General features: G+C 36.5%; 1 protein-coding gene across 7 annotated transcripts in view; it reads right to left on the bottom strand.

Moving 5' to 3' along the window:
* Smr (Smrter) overlaps window positions 1–23969 on the bottom strand; it is a 208524-nt gene that overhangs the window by 38842 nt on the left and 145713 nt on the right. For all 7 annotated transcript variants that reach the window (XM_068767609.1, XM_068767611.1, XM_068767610.1 and 4 more), the window contains 6 exons: window positions 10408–10600; window positions 8165–8278; window positions 7366–7533; window positions 5301–5468; window positions 4119–4244; window positions 1238–1436 (listed from right to left, as the gene is read on the bottom strand). In XM_068767609.1, coding sequence (XP_068623710.1) covers window positions 1238–1436; window positions 4119–4244; window positions 5301–5468; window positions 7366–7533; window positions 8165–8278; window positions 10408–10600 — 968 coding nt within the window. The remainder of the gene's footprint in view (window positions 1–1237; window positions 1437–4118; window positions 4245–5300; window positions 5469–7365; window positions 7534–8164; window positions 8279–10407; window positions 10601–23969) is intronic.

The raw sequence follows: 23969 nt of genomic DNA, 5'->3' as shown, positions 1-23969 counted from the left end.
TAGATGTCACTCGGCATGGATTGAGACGAACAGCACTATTCAACATATTTTCAGTAATTTGGTGACAATATTGATCCACCACGCCACGACACCCCTTTTTTAGTAAGCGACCGCCCGCTCCCTAACCACGAACAGCGAGGGCAACCCGTGGTTGGATCCAGATCCCTCTTCGCCTGTGGTCCACGCTGCCGTCCCAACCCGCAAGCACACTCCAGCAACACACCCCGTCAAAGCTCTACCGCGAAGAGCCTTAACAACGTGCGAGCGTCCCCGTGCAATTGGTAGGCGCCCCACCAGCTTTTAGTTTCTAATATATATCTAGTTCACGGACCCTTCCGCTCCGTGAACTCAATACCGATGAAGCTGTAAAAGCCTTAGGGCTAACAGCATCAACATCTTCAGAAACATTAGACACAATTGATATAATCTAATAACTAGTTGCATTATCATTAAATAAATACAATCTCCTTCAACTTATCATGATGGGAAAGGTCGCTGGTAAAAGGAAGGTTGGTAGGAGAAAGAAGTCGTGGCTTCGTAACATTAGAGAGTGAACCGGAATCGCCAGCGCTGCTGAGCTATTACGCAGAACCAAAAATAAGGAAGAGAGCAGGAAGCTGATAGCCAACCTCCACTAGTTGGAGAGGCACTTCAAGAAGAAGAAGAATGTTATATAAGGTTAACATCAGCCATGGCATAACCAAGAACAATATCAGAACCAGTAGACTGACATGATAGAGCCATTTGAGTACACTGGACTGTATCTATCTTCTCTTTTTAAAAGTTTTTGAAATCACACCGTGCACCAATAATAATATTTTCTCTGGCACGAATCTTAATTGTTTTTAAATTCTCATATTGACAACGCTTACAGAAACTAACTAAATATATAAACAAAATACAATTCGAGTAATACCATAATCAACCGCTTTAGTCCAGTCCGACGTCACATAGGGATAAATAGATTCAAATTTATTTTTATTTGTATATTTAAATTTTTTAACAAATTTTAATCGTTTTTAATTAAAACGTATTTTTTTTGTCTTTTGTCACTAATTCATCTTACACGATTTTTTAGAGATGTGGAACATGTACCTTAATTGTATACAAATATTTTTATTGGCACGCCTTTTTGAGGAATGTAGCGATCTTGTAAAAATTGAGTTGGATTCAATGTGTCCAGTGCATTGGGACAGTGTGAATGGAGTGGTAAGGTTGTCCACTGAGCGGTACTGACTGTTGGTGAGCAGCGTGGGCGTGCGCGGCTCGCGCAGCAGCGGCGGCACCACGGTGAGCGATCGCATCTTCTTGTCCTCGTGCTCCTGCTCGTGCAGCCCGTCCGCGATCTCCTCCAGCTCCGCCTCCGACTTGACGCGCGCGCCCAGGCGGTTGAACCGCTCGCGCTCCTCGCGCTGCTTGCGGAGCTCCGGGAACACCTGACCCGTACAACATTAACGCTCGTGTTATTATTTACATCTACATGGCTAGACCAAGAAGTCACCTAAATCAGGAATGAACACAAACACATTTATGCGGACCGTCAAGCATTGTTATAAAATTAATTATAATAAAATGGTGGTACATGTAACTGAAAAAATTAATAAAAAATATCTGAATCATGAACCATATCAAAAAACGGAGCCGAATATCTCCTTAAAATTTACAGATATATATTATCTTATTCTAATGTATCTTAAAAATAAAGTTTTATAAATTATTAATAAGCGTTTCATTGTGTACGGCGTCTCAAAAAATTTTATAATTTAAATTGGCCAGTTGGTTAAAAAGGTTGGTCTCCCCTGTCTTAAATCTTTCCATAAGTAATGCCTTCATGTGAAACACTCTTCATAAGCTACAAACTAAATGAAGGTTTTTTGCGTTCACTTTTACAAAAACATTATTTCAAAATTCTTAATTCCTTTTTTTTTGTGTCATTGACATTTACATTTAAAGATATATACATTATGATTGGTTGTAAATAATAAAATATATAAACAGGTAAATGTATATGTATGATCATTTGTCAACAAAAATATATTAAAATTTCTACATCTATTTCCATTTCTCTTGTGTAATATAATCGCTATTATATTAATGTATTTTTTCTTTTGGAATACGACAGACCAGTAACCTCTGGTAGTAAAAAGTAGATAAGGACGGAAAATAAATAATTATAACATGTTGTGATCTGAATTTATAAAAAAACCTTTTGTTAGTATATTATCACTACATTATTTGTTATTTCAATAACAATTTATTGTTGTATAGAGTTTATCATACATTATTTGACAAATGAGCAATATATTCATCTCTTTACTACTTTTACACATATAAATAATAATAATATATTACAAATAATAAGGAAAAATGGTGCAGGACATGCTTCATCTGCATGAGACAATATGTGTCTTATCATTTATAATGTTTTTTTTCTTTTGTGTATTATAAATCTAGTAATCTAATGTATGCTGAACATAGACCTACCTCCCCCCCCCCTTCCCGTACTTTGTCGATGTCACCTTGCATATGTCATAGTCATAAAGGGTTTTAAATATTACACCAACACATATATCTGTACAAATTCATTAATGTTTCATCAAAGCAATGTCTGTCAGTTCCTGGAGAACTCAATTGACATTCATACCATTTTCCTCATTGTCAAAGTTTATGCCAAATGTTTAAAATATTCGTTTTAGCAGAGATTCAAGATGCGCTAGTCGCAAAAATTAAAATGGATCGACTGAAGGCGGAACATGAATAGAATATATAAATATAAGATTGTAAGCCACATTGTTCTGGATTAGTTACGCTAAATCTCCAAACAATAGAAAGACAATTTGGTATTCAGAGTGCTGGTCCAGTATGCATTGTTGCAGAGTAAAAAATAGACTGATAATATATATTCTAGGCAAATTAACTGCTACAGTTTAATCTTCAATATATATCCCCCTTTTTATGTCACAACATTTACATTCAGGTTTACCGAGCCTTTAACCAGTCAGTCCTTTAAATGTATATCTAAGCAAACAGCCTTAAAGGTTTGAAGCAGCACAACCTTCAAATCTAGTGAAATTAATGATAAATACTGCTCTAACTTGATTCTAAATTGAACCCTTAACAAAAAATTACTGTGAATAGACTGAGTGTATACTTACATATACATATTTTGCATTCATCACGAAATATATAAAAGTGTTATTTAAACACTATAGCATAGAACTGTATGTGAGAATGTATTTTATGCTGTTAGCCAATTCAGGCTTTGTGCAGCTTCATTAATATATGTTTTTATCATGTTTACAAAACTATATACAAAGTACATATTTAAAAATTTTGCAAAGTCTGAATAATTGGCTATTGTGAAAAGACCGCCAAATGAACATTTTTGTTCATTATTAGGCTATTAAATTAAAGATTTGTAAAAAATGCTATGAATTGCATCAGTTTTTGTTTCAGCCCATAAAAGCCTACTGCAAGGCATATGATTCTATCAAACATATCAATGGGTGGGTTAATATACCATAACCATATAAGTATACCATATTTATAAGTAACAGTATCCTTTACTGTCAATCAACAACAGCCAATTGCCAATATAATGTAAATGTTCATCATAAGTAACTTAACATTTACACTTGGTATACTTAACAAAAATACGTAATTTTTTCGTACTATTAATAAAAAATTATTAACATGTTTAAATTGTGACTAGTGGGATATTTACACACAATATTGACAGAAGATAAACATTGCCAATGTAAAATCCTTATTGTATATGTTATGAATGTATAATAATTATAATCTGAATCAAACACTGACTGAGGAACAAAGACAATACATGGACTATTGAAACGGAATGGGCTACCAAGCAAGAGACCGCAAACCAACAAAATGATGGGCCGATATTATCGTGAAAAAAGGGGGGTAAAGCTGGATGACGCTCACTAAAGATGGAAGGCTCTGGAAATTAAAAGAAGGGGGCCTGACCCAGGAGGCATCCAGATCTCAAGATGATAACTAACCATACTAGCATTAGATTAATACTTGTTGTGTGGAATACATGTTGAAATAAAAAGGCTTAATTATGATAAACATTAGGTCCGGATACAAGGCATTACCTTTTCAAAGAATTCCCGGTTCCGCGCGTCTTTCGCTTTCCTCTTCTGGCCCTGCTCTATCCTCTCCACCCTCCGCATCCACTCCGCTGCTCTTTTGCTGTACTCTTCTGCTAACGCGTCTTCTCTCTGTTTACAAAATTATTCATTAATTATTATTCTAAATAAAATAACTTCATAGAACGTTCTTCGTCGTGTTGACAGTTCGGATGTCATGTATATCAATATTGGGAAATGTTACGCCCTTAGATTTCCGTAACATTCGCGAAAGTTCTACACACACCCAAAAGATGGCGCGATCATCAAAAACATTACCGCCATCTCTCCGTTCTATTTGCAATATATATTTTTACATAAACTGCTATTCCATACTTTATTTATATTTACAGATATGATAATGCAAATACATTCTATTACAATTAATGATAAGGAAAATACATATAAACATGGTAACATAAAGTCTCATTGTTCAGTAAGCCATTTATTGGACATGAATTGAATATGTTATGATGTTTTTAAGCCTACCTAACAGGTAGGATACTGAACAACACCTTTAGTTCTCAAAGTGGTACAGATGGACTCTCAGAGGTCACAACAGGCCAAGGTCAATGTTGGCGTGATAAATAAAATGAGGGATAATTCGTAAACCAGGATCCACGAAATTTTATCTCCTTACAATAATGAATAACTAAAATTTTGACTTTACCTATCAATATAGTCGGATGTTATTTAAAAAAGCTCAGGAACTGTTTTATGTTAAAAGTATTTTTCATATTTAGTACGTGTAGGAACTAAGTCGTAACACTTACTTTCATAAATATATCACATTTCATATTTTCACAATTTTTGTCAAATTTTAGAAATATGGTAGAAATGAAGCTATAGTGGTTTATGAAAATAAAGTCTAGGGGTCTCTGGTCTACAATTTTTAAAGATTTATAGTCTGCCCAGCTTCACGATTTATTTAGAAGACAGAGACGTGGTAGCAACGTACCCATATGGAATAGGATATCTCCAAATGTGAAGTCAGTAAATCACCCGAAAAGTTTGTGCTTTCTTAAACAACTTATATTCATAATCACTTTCCCCTCCTCTATAGACTTCCATCAGCACCGGTAAGAATTCATCATCTTTCGACAACGTGAACAAGTTTAGTAAATAAAAGAAATATATATGCAAGTGTACCTTTTCAGTCTCGAGCTTTATCCGTCGTATGTGATCGGCCAGGCGCTTGCGGAAGCCTCGGTGCTTGCGGATGTTCTCGTGGTAGAGCTCCGTGTCCTGCGGCTGGTTGTACAGAGGGTAGAGCACGGGCGGGCCCAGCTGCGCCAGCACCGCGTGCGCCGCTGCCGCCTGTAACACACTCCACTTAGCAATCGCTCATTCTGGACACGATTGACGCTGACTGCATACATATGCCATAGCCCCCCCCCTCCCCCCTCAAAGATCGCCACCATGACCGGTCATACGCTGCCCGCATCGAGCAACTTCCCTCAACCATAACTTTGTCGTCAGTCTACCTGGTGTGGTGCCTATCGACGCCGTGGCGACAGGCTTATGGTCGCCACTCCAGAATCTTTCAGCCCCAACGGCCACGGTTGCACGAACGATGTGCCCTATCTACTTCCACTACAGACGAGCAAATCTTCGAGCTACGTCGGTGATTTAGGTGAAAGTGAGGGCACAGCCCCTTTCCATTGCTCACTTGGTGACCTTAAGCTTTCTTAGGAGAGCCGTCGTAAGTGACCAATATATCATCACATACAAACTTCGTCACATTTAGTTGGTCATCATTGTTGGCAGAGAATACAATATTGCAACTGATATTATACAAGTACAGTAATGACAAAGTCTATCAAACCAACTGAGTTGCACGGGACAAATTTGTTGCATCCAGCTGTTCACAAATTTACAAAAGGAACATTCAAAAGCTATTAATATGCTTGTTAAAATTCTTTATGTATACATTTTGACAAGTAAATACTGATTGCTCATGGATTATTTAAAAGATAGATGAACATACTTTATTTAGACATTGGTCCACGCGACAATTAGTCTATTAAAATCCACCAACATCCACATAACAAGTTTAATAAGAGTTTTATGACATATTTTTTCAACTTTCAGACTCAATTCAGCGACTGAATGTGTGGCCAATGTATTCTTACTTTCTACTTTGAATCATTTACAATGATCACATAAGATCATTGAGAAAATACCAGAAAAACCAATTTGTTTTAAACTAAGGTCAAGTTTTGCTCCCCTATTCAAGTCTGAAAAGAATCTAGTACCAATTAGGTTATTCTTTTGTAATCACTTACTCGGTAATACGGTAATTAGATCAATTCCTTCCCCAGCTTAACGGAGATATATCTTCACCTTGTCCATTAAGGCTTTAGATCTATTTTAAAGCTCTCATTCGTGCTGCCTATGGCTATATTAAGATTATCATGAGGGAGTAGTTGATGCAATTCCAACATAATGTAACCCATTGAAAACCTTTACATCATAATGTTACATCAATCACACTATATGTATAATTATAGTGAAATTTACTTTTGAATCCAATGCGTGATGATTATAGGTTGTAGTGTGCACTGTGCTCCCCCTTAACCTTTCTAAAAATAATCCGCCCCCTATCTAACATACATAATTTTTATATTAAAGTGAAAGGGTTAAACTCGTGTCGAATCCAATTTCTAATTTGCTCCCTTTACAATCAAATTGCTTCTCTGTGGGGCGGGGTTCAATGTTGAGAAACACTGTTATAGACGGAGCCATTCCAAGATTTAGTCACAAAGATGTTCAGCATTTTGACGTAGTTAGTTAGTTTTAATTCCGGTAAATTTTCTTTGGAAAAAAATTAAATTCTTAGAAAACCTGGATGAGAATCGCCTGATATACAAAGGGTGTCTAATTAAAGATAAATAAAGATAAAATCATTTTTAAGAATAATGCTTGGTAAGACACTAAGACTGCTTTGTGTAAACTTCAATTTACTAATTAAGCTTGAGAGTTATCACAACAGCCGGGCATGGATCTCTACATTAATTTTTATTGCATTGAAAGGTCGCTTGGATGGAGGTTTCGTTGACTGCCTGGGGACAATATCTTCCAGAGAAGACCTCAACTTGTTGTGGTCATACATGTTAAGTAATCCGATTTATAGATACCCAGGACGAAACTTCACTTGATCAATTGCTGATTAGACTACAAATGAATGTAGTTGGTAAGAGAAGTGTATTATAACCTTTTTCCTATTGTCGGCGTAGATACACTGCGCGAGGCTTCGATGTCGGGGCGGCGCTTCTTCAGGTTCCTCCGGCCGCACCGGCTTGGTAGCCGTCTGCTGCAGCTCATGAGCCTTGTTCTTCAGCTTGAGCAGCGTCGTCTCCGATAGCGCCATCTCGCGGTCCACCTGCAGGAACGAAAAGAACGATATTAATGTTTACATTATCATCATGTCACCCGATAGATGCCCACTGTAAGCCATTGACCTCGCGAAAAAATCACCAATACTGGCCAACTGTATTATAAAGTAATTCGTAAACATCATTTTAGCTTTACTCAATATGTTGACACCGCTTTTTGTTCAATAGTATATATAATTGATAATAGTTTATTCAGTGAAGGGTATATTGAAATAAAAAAATATTATTAATTATTATTTTCTTAACACGAAAAAAACAACAAGCAACCCTTCTTCGTGTATAAAGTATTTCAATTCTCGACACTAAGAGTTGACATTTTATTATGGGTAATTTGTATTTACAAAATATTACTGACCGACAATGACTTTCATCTTGTAATAAAAATAGGTAGCTAAGACTTAATACATGAAAAAAAAACGTTAAAAGATTATTAAATACCCCTCTAAATAATAATAAAACAGGACACGGACACTTTATATTGAACTAATAATAGCAAAGATTAAAAACTTTCGTTACAATTATATATGAAGAAGTTTCACTTAAAATAATTTTTGATAAATTCATTATATTCTATACATATATTTACTATGGGATTATAAGAGGAAATATCTTAAGTACCTTGGATATTTGCTGAAGCAGCTCATCTTTGGTGGTACGGAAACTCTGGTCCTCTACCGTGGGCTCGGACGGCGGGTTCGGGGACAGCACCTCCACGATGTTGTACACCGGCTCCTGGAATGGGAGACCACAGGTTGTAATACGGAACCAACACCAATGGATCTTCAAGACGGCATCGGCGTGCAATCTTATCTATGACTTCTGATGTCATTCGTTAGAATCATGGCCAACAGTGGGAAGGTATTAACACAAAGCATCATCCTTTCGATATTAACATCACAGTGGGACTGTCGACCTGCCCATGTAACTGCATGTTCTGGGAACTTAACCCAAATCACTGCCGTAGTCGGCTAAACCGGGCAATTTTAACCTTAAGCCATACAGTTAAATACACTTATTTACCAAAAAATATTTACCGCGCGTCATTAATAGTCTGTTGTCAAATTGATTTTGTATAATCTATTAATATTATATGGTGTTCCGGGTATACAAAACCTTCTTGGTGACATTAAACTTTGAAATTCCGAGGACGTAATTATTGGTTACTGTAACGTACATATAGCGGGTAATTATTTCTAGACATAAAAGCTGAATTAGAAGTGAATGCGTGGCCTATTTACCTAACGAAATGTAATGCTCGACACTACGACCAACAATACTTATATGTAAAATCATTATAGATCGTCACCAATATAAGCGATCGAGCTGAGGTGATTAACCAACCAAGCAAGTTGAGAAGAATGATGATAGCCTAGATTGTTCGAGATGCTGTATAAATACAAAGAGTATCAGACCCCACAGTAGCAACAAACATCACTGATGGCGTCCGATTTCAAATCTGCGTTTGAATTTGAATTTTAACGCACAAGGATTATTCTACATAAAACTATTACAGGCAGTAATGGGAGCGTGAACACTATATTGTCAATTAATATATTGTATTATTTCAGAAATAATAAACAACGTAATGAATAAATAGTTTTTTAAAATTTGCTATCCGTTATTGGAATCTTGTTAATCTTCAAATAACTGGAAACTACGACCATAACACTATGTTTTAGATAATTCTTGCGCCATCAAATTCAAATTTTACCGTCGTCATTGGATTTAGACTGGTTTAGAAGAGCAAACACGTGTGATATTTCATGACATATGGTTTAAAACTGTGTAGAGTAAGTAATGAAATAAACGAGATATGATAAACAGAGTACGATGTAAGTTGGACCTTTATCTATTGGCGACAGGAAACACTCACTTGACAGCACAGAGCATCATTGAGCTTTATACATATTTGTGATATGGTCAGTATAAAATTGAATGCTTACAACAGAACACCAGTGTATCGAATATCATTATCTGTCAGCATTCCTTACTGTATTTAATTACTAATAATATATAATTGCAACATTGTAACAGGGCGTGATGCAATCGATATGTCCGGGGTTCATCGACCATCAATAAACTTGCGATGCGCGTGCGCCGGCTGTCCTCTCTCGCATACAAATATCTATATTCGAAGATAACATCTAAAGGTTTATACGATTTATTTTGTCACTGATTATTTAGTGTGTTTTGCCGGTCACTGTAGGATCATGAGATACCAAATGCAACACATTATCCTTGGCTATTCATTTATTTAGCCTAAGAGGAATCTTATAGACAAAACTGCTTGCTGTTTGTGTAAAAGAATAGATTATTTTGATATTAATTATAAGCCCAATGTTGGTTATAAATACAACCAGGCTCCGAGATTTTCTACGACATGCATTAGTTATTCACTAAATCATTTTATTCTCCACGTTAATTATAGTGATCTATAGTGTGCGTTATGAGAAGAAGTTCAAAAACTAAATTTTTAGAAATTGTTATGACCCAGCCTACGTTCAGCAGTGAACATACGGCTGATGATGATAATGTTCAAATCCTTATCCATTAAAACTCCTAGAGCTCTAAATGTATCCCGATCTGATAGCCCACGACAAATCAACATTTTAGTAGTTCGCTATCGAAAGCGGAAAAATTTTTGTGGACCACCCTGTTAAGGATTCAGCAATTTTTTGTCATGATGACGTCTCCCATCGAGTTTGCCATAAAGCCCTGGGTATCCACCATGGACTACTTTCATAAATAAGGCTCTAAACCATTTTTAATCGGTACAGATAGAAAATAGGCTTTCCCTGTAATGGTTTGCTTATTGGGACTTGTAGGGTGCATTACAGGAGTGATACAGGCGCGGTACGTACCCGTGTGTCGACGCGCAGTTGCGGGTGATGCGCGGCGGGGCGGTCGGCGCTGAGGCGGATCTTCTTGAAGGGCGGCGGGTCGGCGGGCGGCGGGTGATGGGCCGGTGGCGCAGGCGCCGGTAGGTACGCGCCGCCCAGCAGCGACATGCGCGCGCCGCCGCCGCGGTACTCGCCGCGCCCGTAGCCGCCGTCTCTGCAACAGTCACGCGCCACGTTACAACACAACACAACACTACACGTACTTACACACTGAGAGTCAAACTTAATGGATCTGATCCAAAAAGTTAACATATTGTTTGTTTTTTAATAATAAATAAAACTGTCTGAAGAAGCAACAGATGGCTATTAGGACCGAAAGGTTCTCGAGTGACGACCACGAACCAGTAGAGGCGTCGTGGATACACCCCCACTAAATACATCAACATAGCCAAAGTCGCGGGAAATCCCCGGATGCAAACAGCGAAAGAGTAACTCTGTGTTTGGCACTAATCGGTGTAACATAATTTCTGAAGATGCCCCGTGGAGGGGTAAAACACGTGTTGAGTGATTTGACGGTGGCAGTTGTGTGATTCGCACTGTTTGCCGCATACGCATTTATCAGCGGGCTGGCGGGCAGTGCACTTTGTTGCACGACTACTACTGCATGTGCGGAAGTGGCAAAATATGGGTCATTTTCTTACTTAGGATGGACTTCCGCAAGGTAACGCCTGATTTCATTAAATACAATAAGAGTAATTTTAAAAGTTCCAATGTTGAATAAATTAAATCTATCTTTTAAAAGATTGTAAATAGGCTTACGAGCTATACATTTATCTCTTTTTGTTTCATACTCATACCTGTCGTCAGAATATAATACAAAATATAAGTGATTGTATTCTCGAATAAGAAGATATATGTCATTAATGGGAATCTGCATCCGTTGTCACCCTAGTTATGCAATGAGGCTTGTGCACAACGTAATGAGACGCTACTCCCGCGGTGCATTAGCTCGGCACAATACCCCGCGCGTTATCTTGCGTCATGCAAGCGGCCGGTGTTTGTATAATTTATGAGTCAGTTATATCTCACGACGGATTGAATACGACGTGACGATGCCGCGTCGCTGAAACACAAAACGAATCTCCAAAGTTTAACTCGATTCCATATCTGCGCTTACATACACACGTAACTTCTTATATTTGCTTTTTTATATTATTTCATTAATTCATTCGTTTTAAATATTTAATGGAATCAGGCGTAACTTTACGGAAGTCCATCCTAAGTGAGAAAGAGACCCATAATTAGCCACTTCCGCACATGCAGTGGTAATCGTGCAACAAAGTGCACCGCCCTCCAGTCCGCTGATGAATGCGTGTGCGGCAAACAATGCGAATCACACAACTGCCACCGTTAATTCACTCAACACGTATATCACCCCTCCACGGGGCATCTTCAGGAGTTAATGTTACATCAATTAGTGCCAAACACAGAGTCATTCTTTTTAATACACGGTATACGCTTCTGTAATAAAATCCATAAAGTAATTTCACATTTATTCGCAGAAATCTTTTAATTTTACGTTAAGGACAAATGTATTAAATATTATAGAGAAAACAAACATGTCAGGAATTACTATCCTGCTAATTTTTATATATGAAATAGATTTATGACACAAAAAAATTATAAAAACAACGTTAAAGAGTAATAATGGAGGTTTCAACTAGGTTCTCATAAATAGATTTAATATTACAAACCTAGCAGTTGTAGTACTGTGATCAAAAAGTAAAGTGAATAGTAGGAAGTCAGGTATTTTTCCTAGGTTAATAGGACTGTCTATAACATTTACCAAGCGTCTGTTTGTCAAAAGCTGGAATATAATTTGGCACAAAACCATTTTGAAGACTGATTTGTGTTTCACACGCGTCAAGCCTCGATTGGTCGATATCATACTGCATTGGTCCGCCCCGAGAATCGTGAAGCAAACCTCGACGTTGACGGCCTGACTCGAGTCATACGTGTAAAGGCAACATCACATGATCAGCGACGCATCCAAAACAGGAATTACACAGAAATATAATTGTATATTTACGTCGGTATAACGGGCGTAGCTCGAATGAAAAAACTCACTTCTACTTCGGACTTAGTGTTATTACTACCTCAAGACATACCGGCCCTGGGAAAAATCCCACATAGCTTTAGATAGGCCTCCTTGCAATGCATTGGCATTTAGCTTCGTTGACCAAACTCTCATATTTATTTACTTTATTGGAGATAAAAAGTAACTAAAAGTAGTAAGAAAGTACAAACTAGAAGCATAGACATATAAAATTAGTTACAATTGCTACCGTATAACTATCTCACTGAAAACATTTAATGATTTATGGTCAAACAATGACAGAACAAGTAAAAACATTAATAAACAGGGGTCAAAGAATATGGTTTATAAACTTATATTATGTTTGTTTATATATCTATATCATATATTTATAGTATGGTTTAAATTGTATTATGTGTACCCAATACCTACCTACATATCGAAATTTTCCACAACTATCAATGCTGATTTTTAAGCCTGTTCCAGAATTATATAAAGAAACGATCCAAGTTTATATAACGATTTTTCTAACAACATTCTGAAGTGTTAAACATCCAACACATGCATTTTAATATAAGTAATGCTTATATACTCAAATCACTTAATTCCATCAGATACCGAATGTCTAGTGGATGCGTCAGAAACCTTCCAGTAAGATGATTATTCTTGGTGAAACCATAGACTCATTACACTATCATAGTCATTGAGATATAGCAGTACATTAGTTACGTTGTAACTACGACCCGTAGGAACAACTGCCCCGCGTTCTCTGACCCGTAACATGTGACCCCTGATCCACAGTAACCAAGCGTCCGTTAGTAACAAGTTTTGTTTATTATTAGGTTACATATTTCGAAAAAGGATTATGTTAAAAAAGAATTGCAACTTTTATAGGTTTTACACTGAAACACAATCTGCCGTATTCTCTATATGTGTGGCGCCACTGGCACCCGGATATAGTTCATTTATAAAGCAAAAAATAAATCAAGGACAGAAATAAAATCGTATCTGCTTATATCTGGTTTATGGCGGGCAATAAACACGAATGAGTGTGTGTAGAGTAATAACAGACTATTGCGTCTGTGAAAAGATCTCTCTTAATAAAGATAACCAGCGAGCGTACGGAAGGGCTGCGAAAGGGAAACGTGGCCGACATCCGCGGCGCCTTGCGCCAGAGATTCCGGAGAGTTATAGCTATATAGCTATAGCTATAGCTCTAGCTAGAGCTATATTATACATAGCTATGTAGTCGCTCCATTAGCGCGCCGGCGACCAGCTATATACTCGTATATTTCATATATATGCCGAATATATCTAAATGAACAGATCACTTACTTATCAAGGCAGTGTGGGTAGATAGATTATCGATTTGTCCCGTAAACGTAGAAATAACAGTTCGATCCGATCAAATTTAACCGGAACAAAATGGAAAAAAAATCGATTTAGAGACAACCTTGAATTTTAAAATCTGTACAGTATAAACACGTTGATAAAAAAAAACATAAAATTTTCATATCATCATCATTAGGTGTGATTTATTTTTCATAAATTTTTAAAATAAGAGAAGGACAAAAAAGTAGAGACTGAAAACGCGCATTCCCATGGTAGTATAAGATTTCCGTCTACAGAGTACTTATTGGCGCAATAAACATTTCATCACCATTATCATCATGTCAGCTGATGGATGCCCACTACAAGGCATATAGGTTTTCTCGAAAGTTCGCCACGATGACCACACTTGTACAGCCTGCTTTCAGTAACTTATGTATTTTTATTTGGTGGCGAAGATTGAATCAGAAAAACCAACCCAGACTGCCTGCAATAAATATAAAATAGCGTAAACGAATCGATACGCACCAAAAAATAACTAAAGGCCATCGAACCGCGAGTACAGTTAGCTAGCAGAATTCAAGATCCGGCTGACGCGGTCGCCGCTTCCTTTGCATTCAAATTATTTTTAAATAAATTATTCCTAATTAACACATTTATTCAAATTAGCTAACGCTGTTTATCATGAGCACAACTGACTATGTACGCAATTGTTTTTCAAAAATTTTCAATTCAAAAAATTGTTTTACCATAAACCATTAAATGTTTTCAGTGAGATAGTTATAAGGTAGCAATTGTAACTAATTTTATATGTCTATGCTTCTAGTTTGTACTTTCTTACTACTTTTTGTTACTGTTTATCTCCAATAAAGTAAGTAAATAAATAAATAAATAAATTACGAGGCTGGGGTTCGATTCCAGGTTCCTCTAATATTACCTCGTCGGGCGACGAAGGGAAACTGTATTTTGTGAAATGAAAGTAATGACTTGAACGCACGCCATGTTCCCACAACAACGCGAAGAATATACAGGATGGTATTGTGGTGTCCACGGCAGCGAAAAAATTTGAAGTTTTTACACCTATTCATCATCATTTATAAAGTAAGCACTCTGAAATACGTTACATAGTTTTATTTTCAATTTATTTATTGTATTGAAAGGCGACAGACCAATCAATTACTTCTGAAAGAACAAAGTCTGTAGGTACAGAAAGTAAACATAAATAATTTTAAAATGTTTTAATCCGAATTTTGAAAACGCTTTCTCTACCTATACTATCATATTCTGAAACCATTGATTATTGGACAGTGTGTACCATACATTAACTGAAATCAAATGAGCTATAAATTCATCACATTAAACCTCCTACACCTATAAACAATCATCCTGTATCATTAATTGTGTGCGCAATGTACAGTAATACCCCGCTTTACGCGACCCCGTTATACGCGGTTTCACTATAACGCGAATTACAAATTTCGCGCTCAAAAGCCTCGAATTACGCGAAAAAGTGCGTATAAATATAATGTAGTCATCAACTTCTCTATGGTGTCTTGACCATCTGTCAAACAATTAAAAACAGTGTTGGGTGTTATGAACGTATTTTACAAGAACGTAAACAAAACGTTACCCAAAAGACAATAGATGTATTTTTCCGTAAAAAATATGAGTATGTATTGCATAGTGTTCCTAGAATTGATTGATTAAAATGATTTGTCATTTTTTTGTAATAATTTTTGACTATGTTTAATCATAGACCTTGTTATACGCGAATTTCAGTTAACGCGATTTTTTTTTTGGAACGTATCCCTCGCGTAAAGCGGGGGTATTACTGTAACGCGGAGTATGGAGGACGAGTTTTCCCGCGTAAACTGTCGATAACGAGTCGCCGGATAACGGGGGGTGCGCTCCCGAAAACGCGGTCGACGCTCGAACGTCACCCGCGGGGCGGTAGCGGGGCGCGGGGAGGGGGAAGGCCAAGGTTGTATCGCACCCCCCCCCCCCGGACCCCCGCCGCCGCCCCGCTAACTGTAGCGCGGCCGGAATTTATTTTTTGTTATTATTCAGCGAGCGCGCTCCCGCGACACGTGGCGCGCTGCCTGTGGTGACGTCACGTTATATATACCATACTCTACTTGCGCCGATGTTTTCATGGTTAGCCCACACGGTGTTAATTCCTTTTTAATTAAAGTATTTCAAACATTTATTTTTATGCGTTGACCCTACACCACCTTTCCCGTCGATCACTACGTTTTGTGACCTCTCGAATGCTTCCATAGAAAGCTTCTAGACAGATTGTCAAGACAAAGGTTCCAACGTCCTTCCATTTTCACACCTGGTCTATTTAGCTCCTATAGGCTACTGTAGGTAATACGTCATTTAAATAGCTATAAACTTGTCCAGTTACTTGACCGTCGCTCGATGATCGACTTTGCCTCTTACAATTTGGTTTAGTCTCTTCCTGACAAACAATTATGTTTTTGCATCCGAGCATGGGACTGGTACAATGAAGGAATATTGTCCTACTAGTCGCTTATTATTTTGTTCCAATTTAATTAAAATTTTCATACATTGTACCAAAAAAACGCACTAATCAAACAGAGAAGTACTTAAATATCAAAGTAATTAAATAGAAAATTTAAACATGTAAAGTGCTAACCATTAATAGACTTTAACATTTTAATTTAGATATATTTAAATTACCCTTAGTTCAATAAACTGACCTGATACAATTATAATCGGTAAAGTAAATAGTTTATTCAACTTTTAACCTTCAAGTCAAACTACTTTTGGCACATTAATACGTTAGAAAATGACAAAAATGTCACATACTATGACTACGTAATTACATTCGATTTGTAACAATCGCAAACCTAATAAAGTATTCAGTTTTTATTTCCGCTCACTGTAAAAAAGTCACCGGTCAAACCGCATTGTTATTGATTACTTTTGTGGATAAAACTAATAAGATAAAATGAAATTTTAGATTTTTTTATCACAACATTACATTAGTTTTACTTACTGTTTTATTAATAGAAATTAAACATAGCAATGAGTTGTGCGGTGGCTGCGATATACGAGTATAAAAACGCGTCTATTCAAATTACGTTATATCTTTTTTTTACAAAATAAACACAAAAATTGCACCCATATGTAATTACACTATATTTATATAATACATAAAATTGTAATTAGAACACATTATATACCACATCTCACAGCTACTGCCCTTGCGTTTCTGGCCTTGCTTTATGGGAAGCAACAGTACTCATGTTAGCACACATCTATCAATTGTACGTGTATTCTATATACCACTGTTTCTAGTACGCATTTCTTTTGGTAAATAAATTTATTACAAATTGAAACGTGGCCACTCTAGGCCTTCAAGTTCACAGTCATTTCACGAAGGGAGGACTACACTCAGAATTTTTTTACGATATAGGATCAGGATTAAGGAGATTCATAGATGAATGAATTTGACATGACTCAACACATTCGCCTGTTTACCAGAACAGATGGCCGCTGGCATCTTAAGGCTCTAAAATGGAGACCGAGGACTGCACGGAGGACATCCCAAGAGACGAAAAGGTTGCCAAAAGACGCCAGATGCAGACCGCTTCCCACCGATCTTATTGGAAATCCACGGGAGAGCCTATTTCCTGCAGTGAACAACCTAAGATGTTGGAAGGTATTAAATATAGTCTTCGTTTATATATCTATATATATTACGTGTCTATCACACACATTTTTAACATTTGGTGTAATCCGAGAAACATGATGTCAGGTGTTGGAGGTTCACGAAGCCGAACATAGACATAGTATTTCTTACAAAGCCGTCACATCGACATGGACCGAAGAGTCCTTTCAATTTATTCCTTTTTATGTACCTCTTATTCTTTAAGAATCAATTTTAGTAATCATTTCCTGTCGACGTCCTCCAACATGAAGCCACAGAGCATCCATACGTAATGAGAAACGTCCATAATAGTTCAAACGCAATTTCTTTTGAACACTTATATAACAACCTTAATACGATAATTACGGAGATACATTTCCAATCTGTATCGCCGTCACTTTTTAATAATTTTCGTGTACTCTTTTAAAAAATAAAATTGGAAGGATCTTTATTCCTTTCGATGTATTATGGCACAATCCTTCAATAGTATCATAATGTCGTCTCTGTTAGGTCTAGTGTCCTATAGTATTTGCACACTGGTTGTAGTACATTAACCTTCCTGTGCCTATCGGGAATCGAACCTAAATAATACGTATAAAAGGCACGCAGTATCTGACGTCAATAGCCTCGTATTATTGTCGTTGTGTAACACGACAAATGTGTCAATTACACACGCATAAAAATATATAGATTGTCTCGCCGGAGTGCACGGAGAGCACGGAGGCCCGGAGGCGCGCTCCCTCCGTCCCCGCCGCGCGGCGCCCGGGCGCCAGTTCGCGAGTTGATTTATCAAGTGTATCGCATTGACCCCGCCGGGAGACGCGCGAGACGGACGTTCGATTGGGAGCAACTCGACATAAATACGACACGACTTTATGTAATACATGACATGAAATTTATTTTAAATTATCCTATCTTTTTTATTAAAAACCTATACATACATTTAACTTAAAATTCTAGATAGTAGACCATGAAGTATCTAGCCTAGTGTATGACGTCCATCTATAGTTCACGCCGGTTCCTACCGGTCTAATTGGACATCTATGGGGGAAGGCATTAAGAGATAAATTTACTTCGTTTTACGGTAATTTATTATATAATGATATACATTGACCTAGGAATAAGTGAGACAACGTACGAAGTACATACTCTGCTGTACCCGATATTATGTATTAAACTAACCTCTACATACATTATGCTGGTTAAGAAGTGAAGACGTGATAGAGTCCGAAGATACTGCGCTTTGAAAAGGAGATCTAATATATTTTCAAATATATTAACATCTTATCAACTACTCAACCATCACGCATTTCTTCGATAGATAATATTCTATTCATTTAACTGTCATAAATAAAAAGTCAATGGACAATATATTTCGAGAAATAAAGTTAGATTCATTTGCAAAACATAATCTTTTACTTATAGGATTTGAATTTAGAATGCAGAATTATCCTGTATGTAATAAATTGTTTTAATAATAAGCTTGTAAAAATTTTACATTTGACAAAATATAATGGTCTACCGCTGCAAGAATATTATTTCGAATAATAACCATTTGTCGTGTTGAAAAACAAAATAAAATCCAAAAAAATATTGCAATCGACTGATTTCGTACTTTCAAAACACTGGCCAGTCGCAGTCCATTGGAAAAAATTAATTTGTACAGCGTATCTCAAGGTGAAATGAAGTATTTATTGATTTAATTTCTTATTAATTAACAACTGTCATAAATCTAATAATAATTGATATTTATTGGACACAATAATTACAGTAATTTAACTTATGAAAATACACACAAGAAAACAAAAAACTATACGAATAATAAATAGACACCTGTAAGTTTTTATTGTTCCGAACGGAATGATATTCGTGTGTGTGCATCCGTGTTACGTTATATTTTGTGTGTGTGTGTGTGCAAAAGGACCAGAGCGTGGGACCTCAGAGGAGCGGAGAGCTGGTCTTCCAAGGTCCGTGGTGTTTAATGCGCACGGGTATTTCTCAAACTACAAGACTTTAGTAACAATGTAATCCTAATACATATCGCTTTTTTTTGGTTGGCTATGTTTTTGACAGCTATTATATAAGCAAACACGTTTTAGATTCTGTTGCTTATATGGGAAAATGAAAATGAAAATGTTGATTTTACTATATGCGATTTTCCTCGTGTTCTTCTTCCTCATAGTCTGCCGCGGAGAAGGTTTACAAAGGATATCAGATTTTTTTTAAACATCACCTTTATTTAATAGACGTGTCTGATCGCAATTTCATTTCTTCAGTTTCGGTTTCAGGTTTGACATATCAGAGACAACATTGTTCACCGTTCTGTATCTGACTATAAGTATGATGATAAACAACTGTTTTATATGGATGTGTAGTTTAATATTTATAAGTGAAACGGGTCGTGTGCGATGCGCGCGCGCCGCGTGCACTTCTCGACGGATCCGGTCGCGAGCAGGGCCGCACCGAGTGGAAAGTTTTCAGGCAACGGTATCGCGTCTTTAATTTCGAGTCAATATAACACTTCAAATTCTTGCCGCCGGGTGAATGCCTTTTTTACTGTTATTCGAAAAACAAGCCACCGGAGTACATTTTATTAATACATGTTTAATAAATTCACATTTCTGAATATCGAAGCTGGTATAACTAACTATAACACGACTTTAAATTATTTCTCTCTCTTCGAAAAAAGTTTTTTTTATCCTTCACTAATTCATTTGACCTCTGTCTCGCTTGGTTAAGTTAATTCGAGACCTAAGACCGTACATGTTTGCCTAGATGAAACCCATTTATTCTAGTCTTGTATACTCCCTAAGTTATAAATGTCCGAAAACAATGACGCCGGAAGGTTGTTCCAACAGCTGTTAGCACTAAAAAAGTACTATCAAAACGCTTAGTGCGAGTTGAAGCTTTTCAACCGTGTGTCTTGTTGTCCAATGTAAGAAAGGAGATAGGAAGATGGGACGAGAGATGCTCCAAGCTTGGTGTACATAGTTTTGACAATAGTCGTATATATATGAAAACATTGCCTATGTATATAAATATATTGATAAAAACACGTAATATATTTATTTCAGAACACTATTCTCTAGGCTTACTAAAATTAGTATCCTTCCTAGACCACTGTATACGCTTTTACAATAAACTAATCTATAATACCTAATTATCGTAAATAAAATAGATAAAATAAAACACCCTATTATTAGTCTATCTTCCGTCATAGCTCTTTTTTAGAACTTTCCACACCGTTGTCTATGCGCATTCATGTTAAACTCGCTATTTTTCTAATATCATCCCCCTATCTCTTATTCTGTCTGCCTCTAGATTTATCTTGCAATAAATTTAAATACATACTACAGTATTCGATTTTAAAATGGTAATACAGCTTAAAAGTTAATTGTTCCTCTTACTGCAGTAAAGAAATTTGCGATCACTTTAATGTCCTTATATGGTAGCTAACATTGATTCTAAATTTTATTTAACTGGGCTCTTATGGTAATCTTTTGACGAATCCAATTTGTCAATTTGAATTTGGATAATAAATGAATAAATGAATGACGAGGAAAAACCTGACGTTGTATTAGATCAGCTATGTATACGTAATAAGTCTACATGCTGTATTTAGTCGTAATAGCTAAAATGTTACGAAGTCACGTAATCACATATTTAAAGTAAACAAAAATATTATTACACTTAGATTTATCTTACCCCCGCGTCACACTGGAAAGGAAATTGTTTTGAAAATATTGACGCTTCCAAACTCAATGCGAGAAAATATTTACAAATATTGAGCCGCCGATAATTTTTATACATAAATAATAATATAAGAAATAAAATGTTTTCGTATAATTCTGATTAAAATTTTCCATGATCTGCTTAATTTCTGTGATGTTTACGGAAAGAAACCTTCGTATATAAATCTTCATGTGTATTCTGTTTACATACTGTATGGTTAAAGTACAAATGAATAAATAAAAAGTTAACAAAACACGATTTAAAAGTTGTTTTAAATAACAAAACTTGGTAACCTAGAAAAAACTTGCAGTGAAGTATGTCAAAGGAATCCGAGCGACGTCAATTTAAGTAAAGTCCGGTGGCGCGGGGCCCCGCTCGTCAGACCTCCCGTCTGGGAGGTCGGCGGGAGGTCGGCGGGAGGTCTACGCGGAAGTCGCCGGGGGGTGGGGCGGGGGCGGTGACCTTATACGCACTTTGATTGTAAACGCCTTCAGTTGCGTCTCACCTTTTGCTTAACAGACCTAGCTCTGGCATTCTTATCACATCGCGCTAAATTGCAATATCATCATCATTTCAGCGATTGGAATCCCATTGCTAGACTTAGGACTTAAACCAACAAGTTGAGAACGGTCTACATCTAGAGTCTTCCGACAACCAAGGACGTCTGTGCAGCTTAAATCACATATGCAATACAGTAATACCCCGATTTACGCGACCCCGTTATACGCGGTTTCACTATAACGCGAATTGCAAATTTCGCGCTCGAATGCCTCGAATTATGCGAAAGAGTGCATATAAGTATAATGTAGTCATCAACTTCTCTATGGTGTATTGACCATCTGTCAAACAATTAAAAACAGTGTTGGGTGTTATGAACGTATTTTACAAGAACGTAAACAATACGTTACCCAAAAAAGAATAGATGTATTTTGTCCGTAAAAAATAAGAGCATGTATTGCATAAAGTGTTCCTAGAATTAATGTGATTGATTAAAATGATTTGTATGTTTTTGTAATAATTTTTGACTATGTTTAATCATAAACCTCGTTATACGCGAATTTCAGTTAACGCGATTTTTTTTGGAACGTATCCCTCGCGAAAAGCGAATATGCAATCCCATTCCTTTTTCGAAACTTTACTGGAAAACAGTATTAAGTCGCCATGGCGTTGAACATCACGCCAGTCAAATTATTCACCTAAGTTAAAACATATTTAGCTTTGATCTGAAAAATAGTCATCTAATTTTAAACATATTCAGCTTTGATCTGTGTTTGATATGTGAATGGGTGCTTAGTATTTTTAAGGTTTCAAGCACTGTAAAAGAGCTCCACAAGATACCATTACTGTGTTCATTGTCACTCAATGTATAAGGTAACCTGTTACGTCTAGTCTAAAATGTAACTATAGGAATGCAATTTCTTGTGACAGAGACTTTGAAAATAAGCCATTATCCAAGAGTTCTAACTACGCCTATACTACAAATTAAATAGTTCTACATTAGAAAACAAAGTTAACAATGTCCAGTTAAAATAACAGTTAAAGAAACAATATAATGATAATTTCCTTCTAATGCGAACGGAGTATAGATCATTCCAGAAACGAAAACAGTATAATAGTTATAAAATAACTTGATAAATTAAATTCGCTGTCCTGAGTTTCCCCGCGTCGCAAGTTCGTAGAGTTATAATTCCGCTCTTATAGCAGACTTCGCGAAATATTAATGGATCGGAGCGCGGGCGTGGCGCGCTCGAGTTCAGCCAACTTCCGCAACTTCAAGTGGCTCGGTATTAATAGTTCTACTTCCTGCCTGATGCTCTGAACGGCGCCTTGGGTGCCTCTTGCTTATCACAGGAATAAGATGTTCAAACCTTGACCCGGGACTTCCCCGTTTAATGTCGACAAGTCACCATTTTCCAAGGCAATTACAGTTTCGTTAGAATATTTTGCTGGGGGGTGCGTGTTGTCCAAAGCTTCAAGACACGAGATCTACATTTACCTATTGACCTTAAACTATGTACAAAAATTGTTAAAACTATAATAGAACGAAATAAGACTTAAGAAAATTGTAAACCAAATAAAACTTTTTTGTATATAAAACAATAAGTATAAATAAAATTGTGTAACAAAACAAAATAAAAATAAAAATGTAAACTAAGGAATGAGGTGACGGGAGAAAGGAATCGTAAAACAGGGAAATGGAACGAATGAGTAAGACAGTCGAAATGTGGAAAGTAAGAAAAAGAATGAAATAACTTAAGATGAATGGATGTAGAGTACAGATATGAAATAAAATGTGAACAAAATGATTAAACGAAAAGAAATGACCCTGTTCTTCCACAAGATAGGGGAACGAGTGGCCCTTAGTAGCGACAGCCATTAAAAAAAAGCTTCAACTTATAAGTAGTAATTTTCTACTATTAAATTACCTATTACTGTCGTATATGCGACGGAGACGAGAAGTAATTAGATAAGAAAATATTTACTATTTCTTTTATACACAACAATTACACAATATTATAATAATTATAAAATATTCTTCGGAATTTCTTTTTTCCGTTTTACAGATAGGATAATCGCTTAAGATTTATTTATTTCATTAATTACGTCAAAATATCATTAAAAATGTACGTTGAATGTATTTTGTGGTATTGTATTGTAAGACTTCTGATGAAAAAAACTTAGACATGTAGTTAAGACAGTGCACGTGATATACAAAAACTTAAAGGTGCAAAATATTGGTATTTCGAATGC

This window comes from Battus philenor, unplaced genomic scaffold (assembly GCF_028537555.1).
Source record: "Battus philenor isolate CCGP_79_NKW_IND1 unplaced genomic scaffold, ilBatPhil1.0.hap1 SCAF_23, whole genome shotgun sequence".
In the NCBI taxonomy this organism is placed as follows: Eukaryota; Metazoa; Arthropoda; class Insecta; order Lepidoptera; family Papilionidae; genus Battus; species Battus philenor.
The sequence above is the reverse complement of the archived record's forward strand: the minus strand, read 5'-3'. Positions and strand labels throughout refer to the sequence as shown.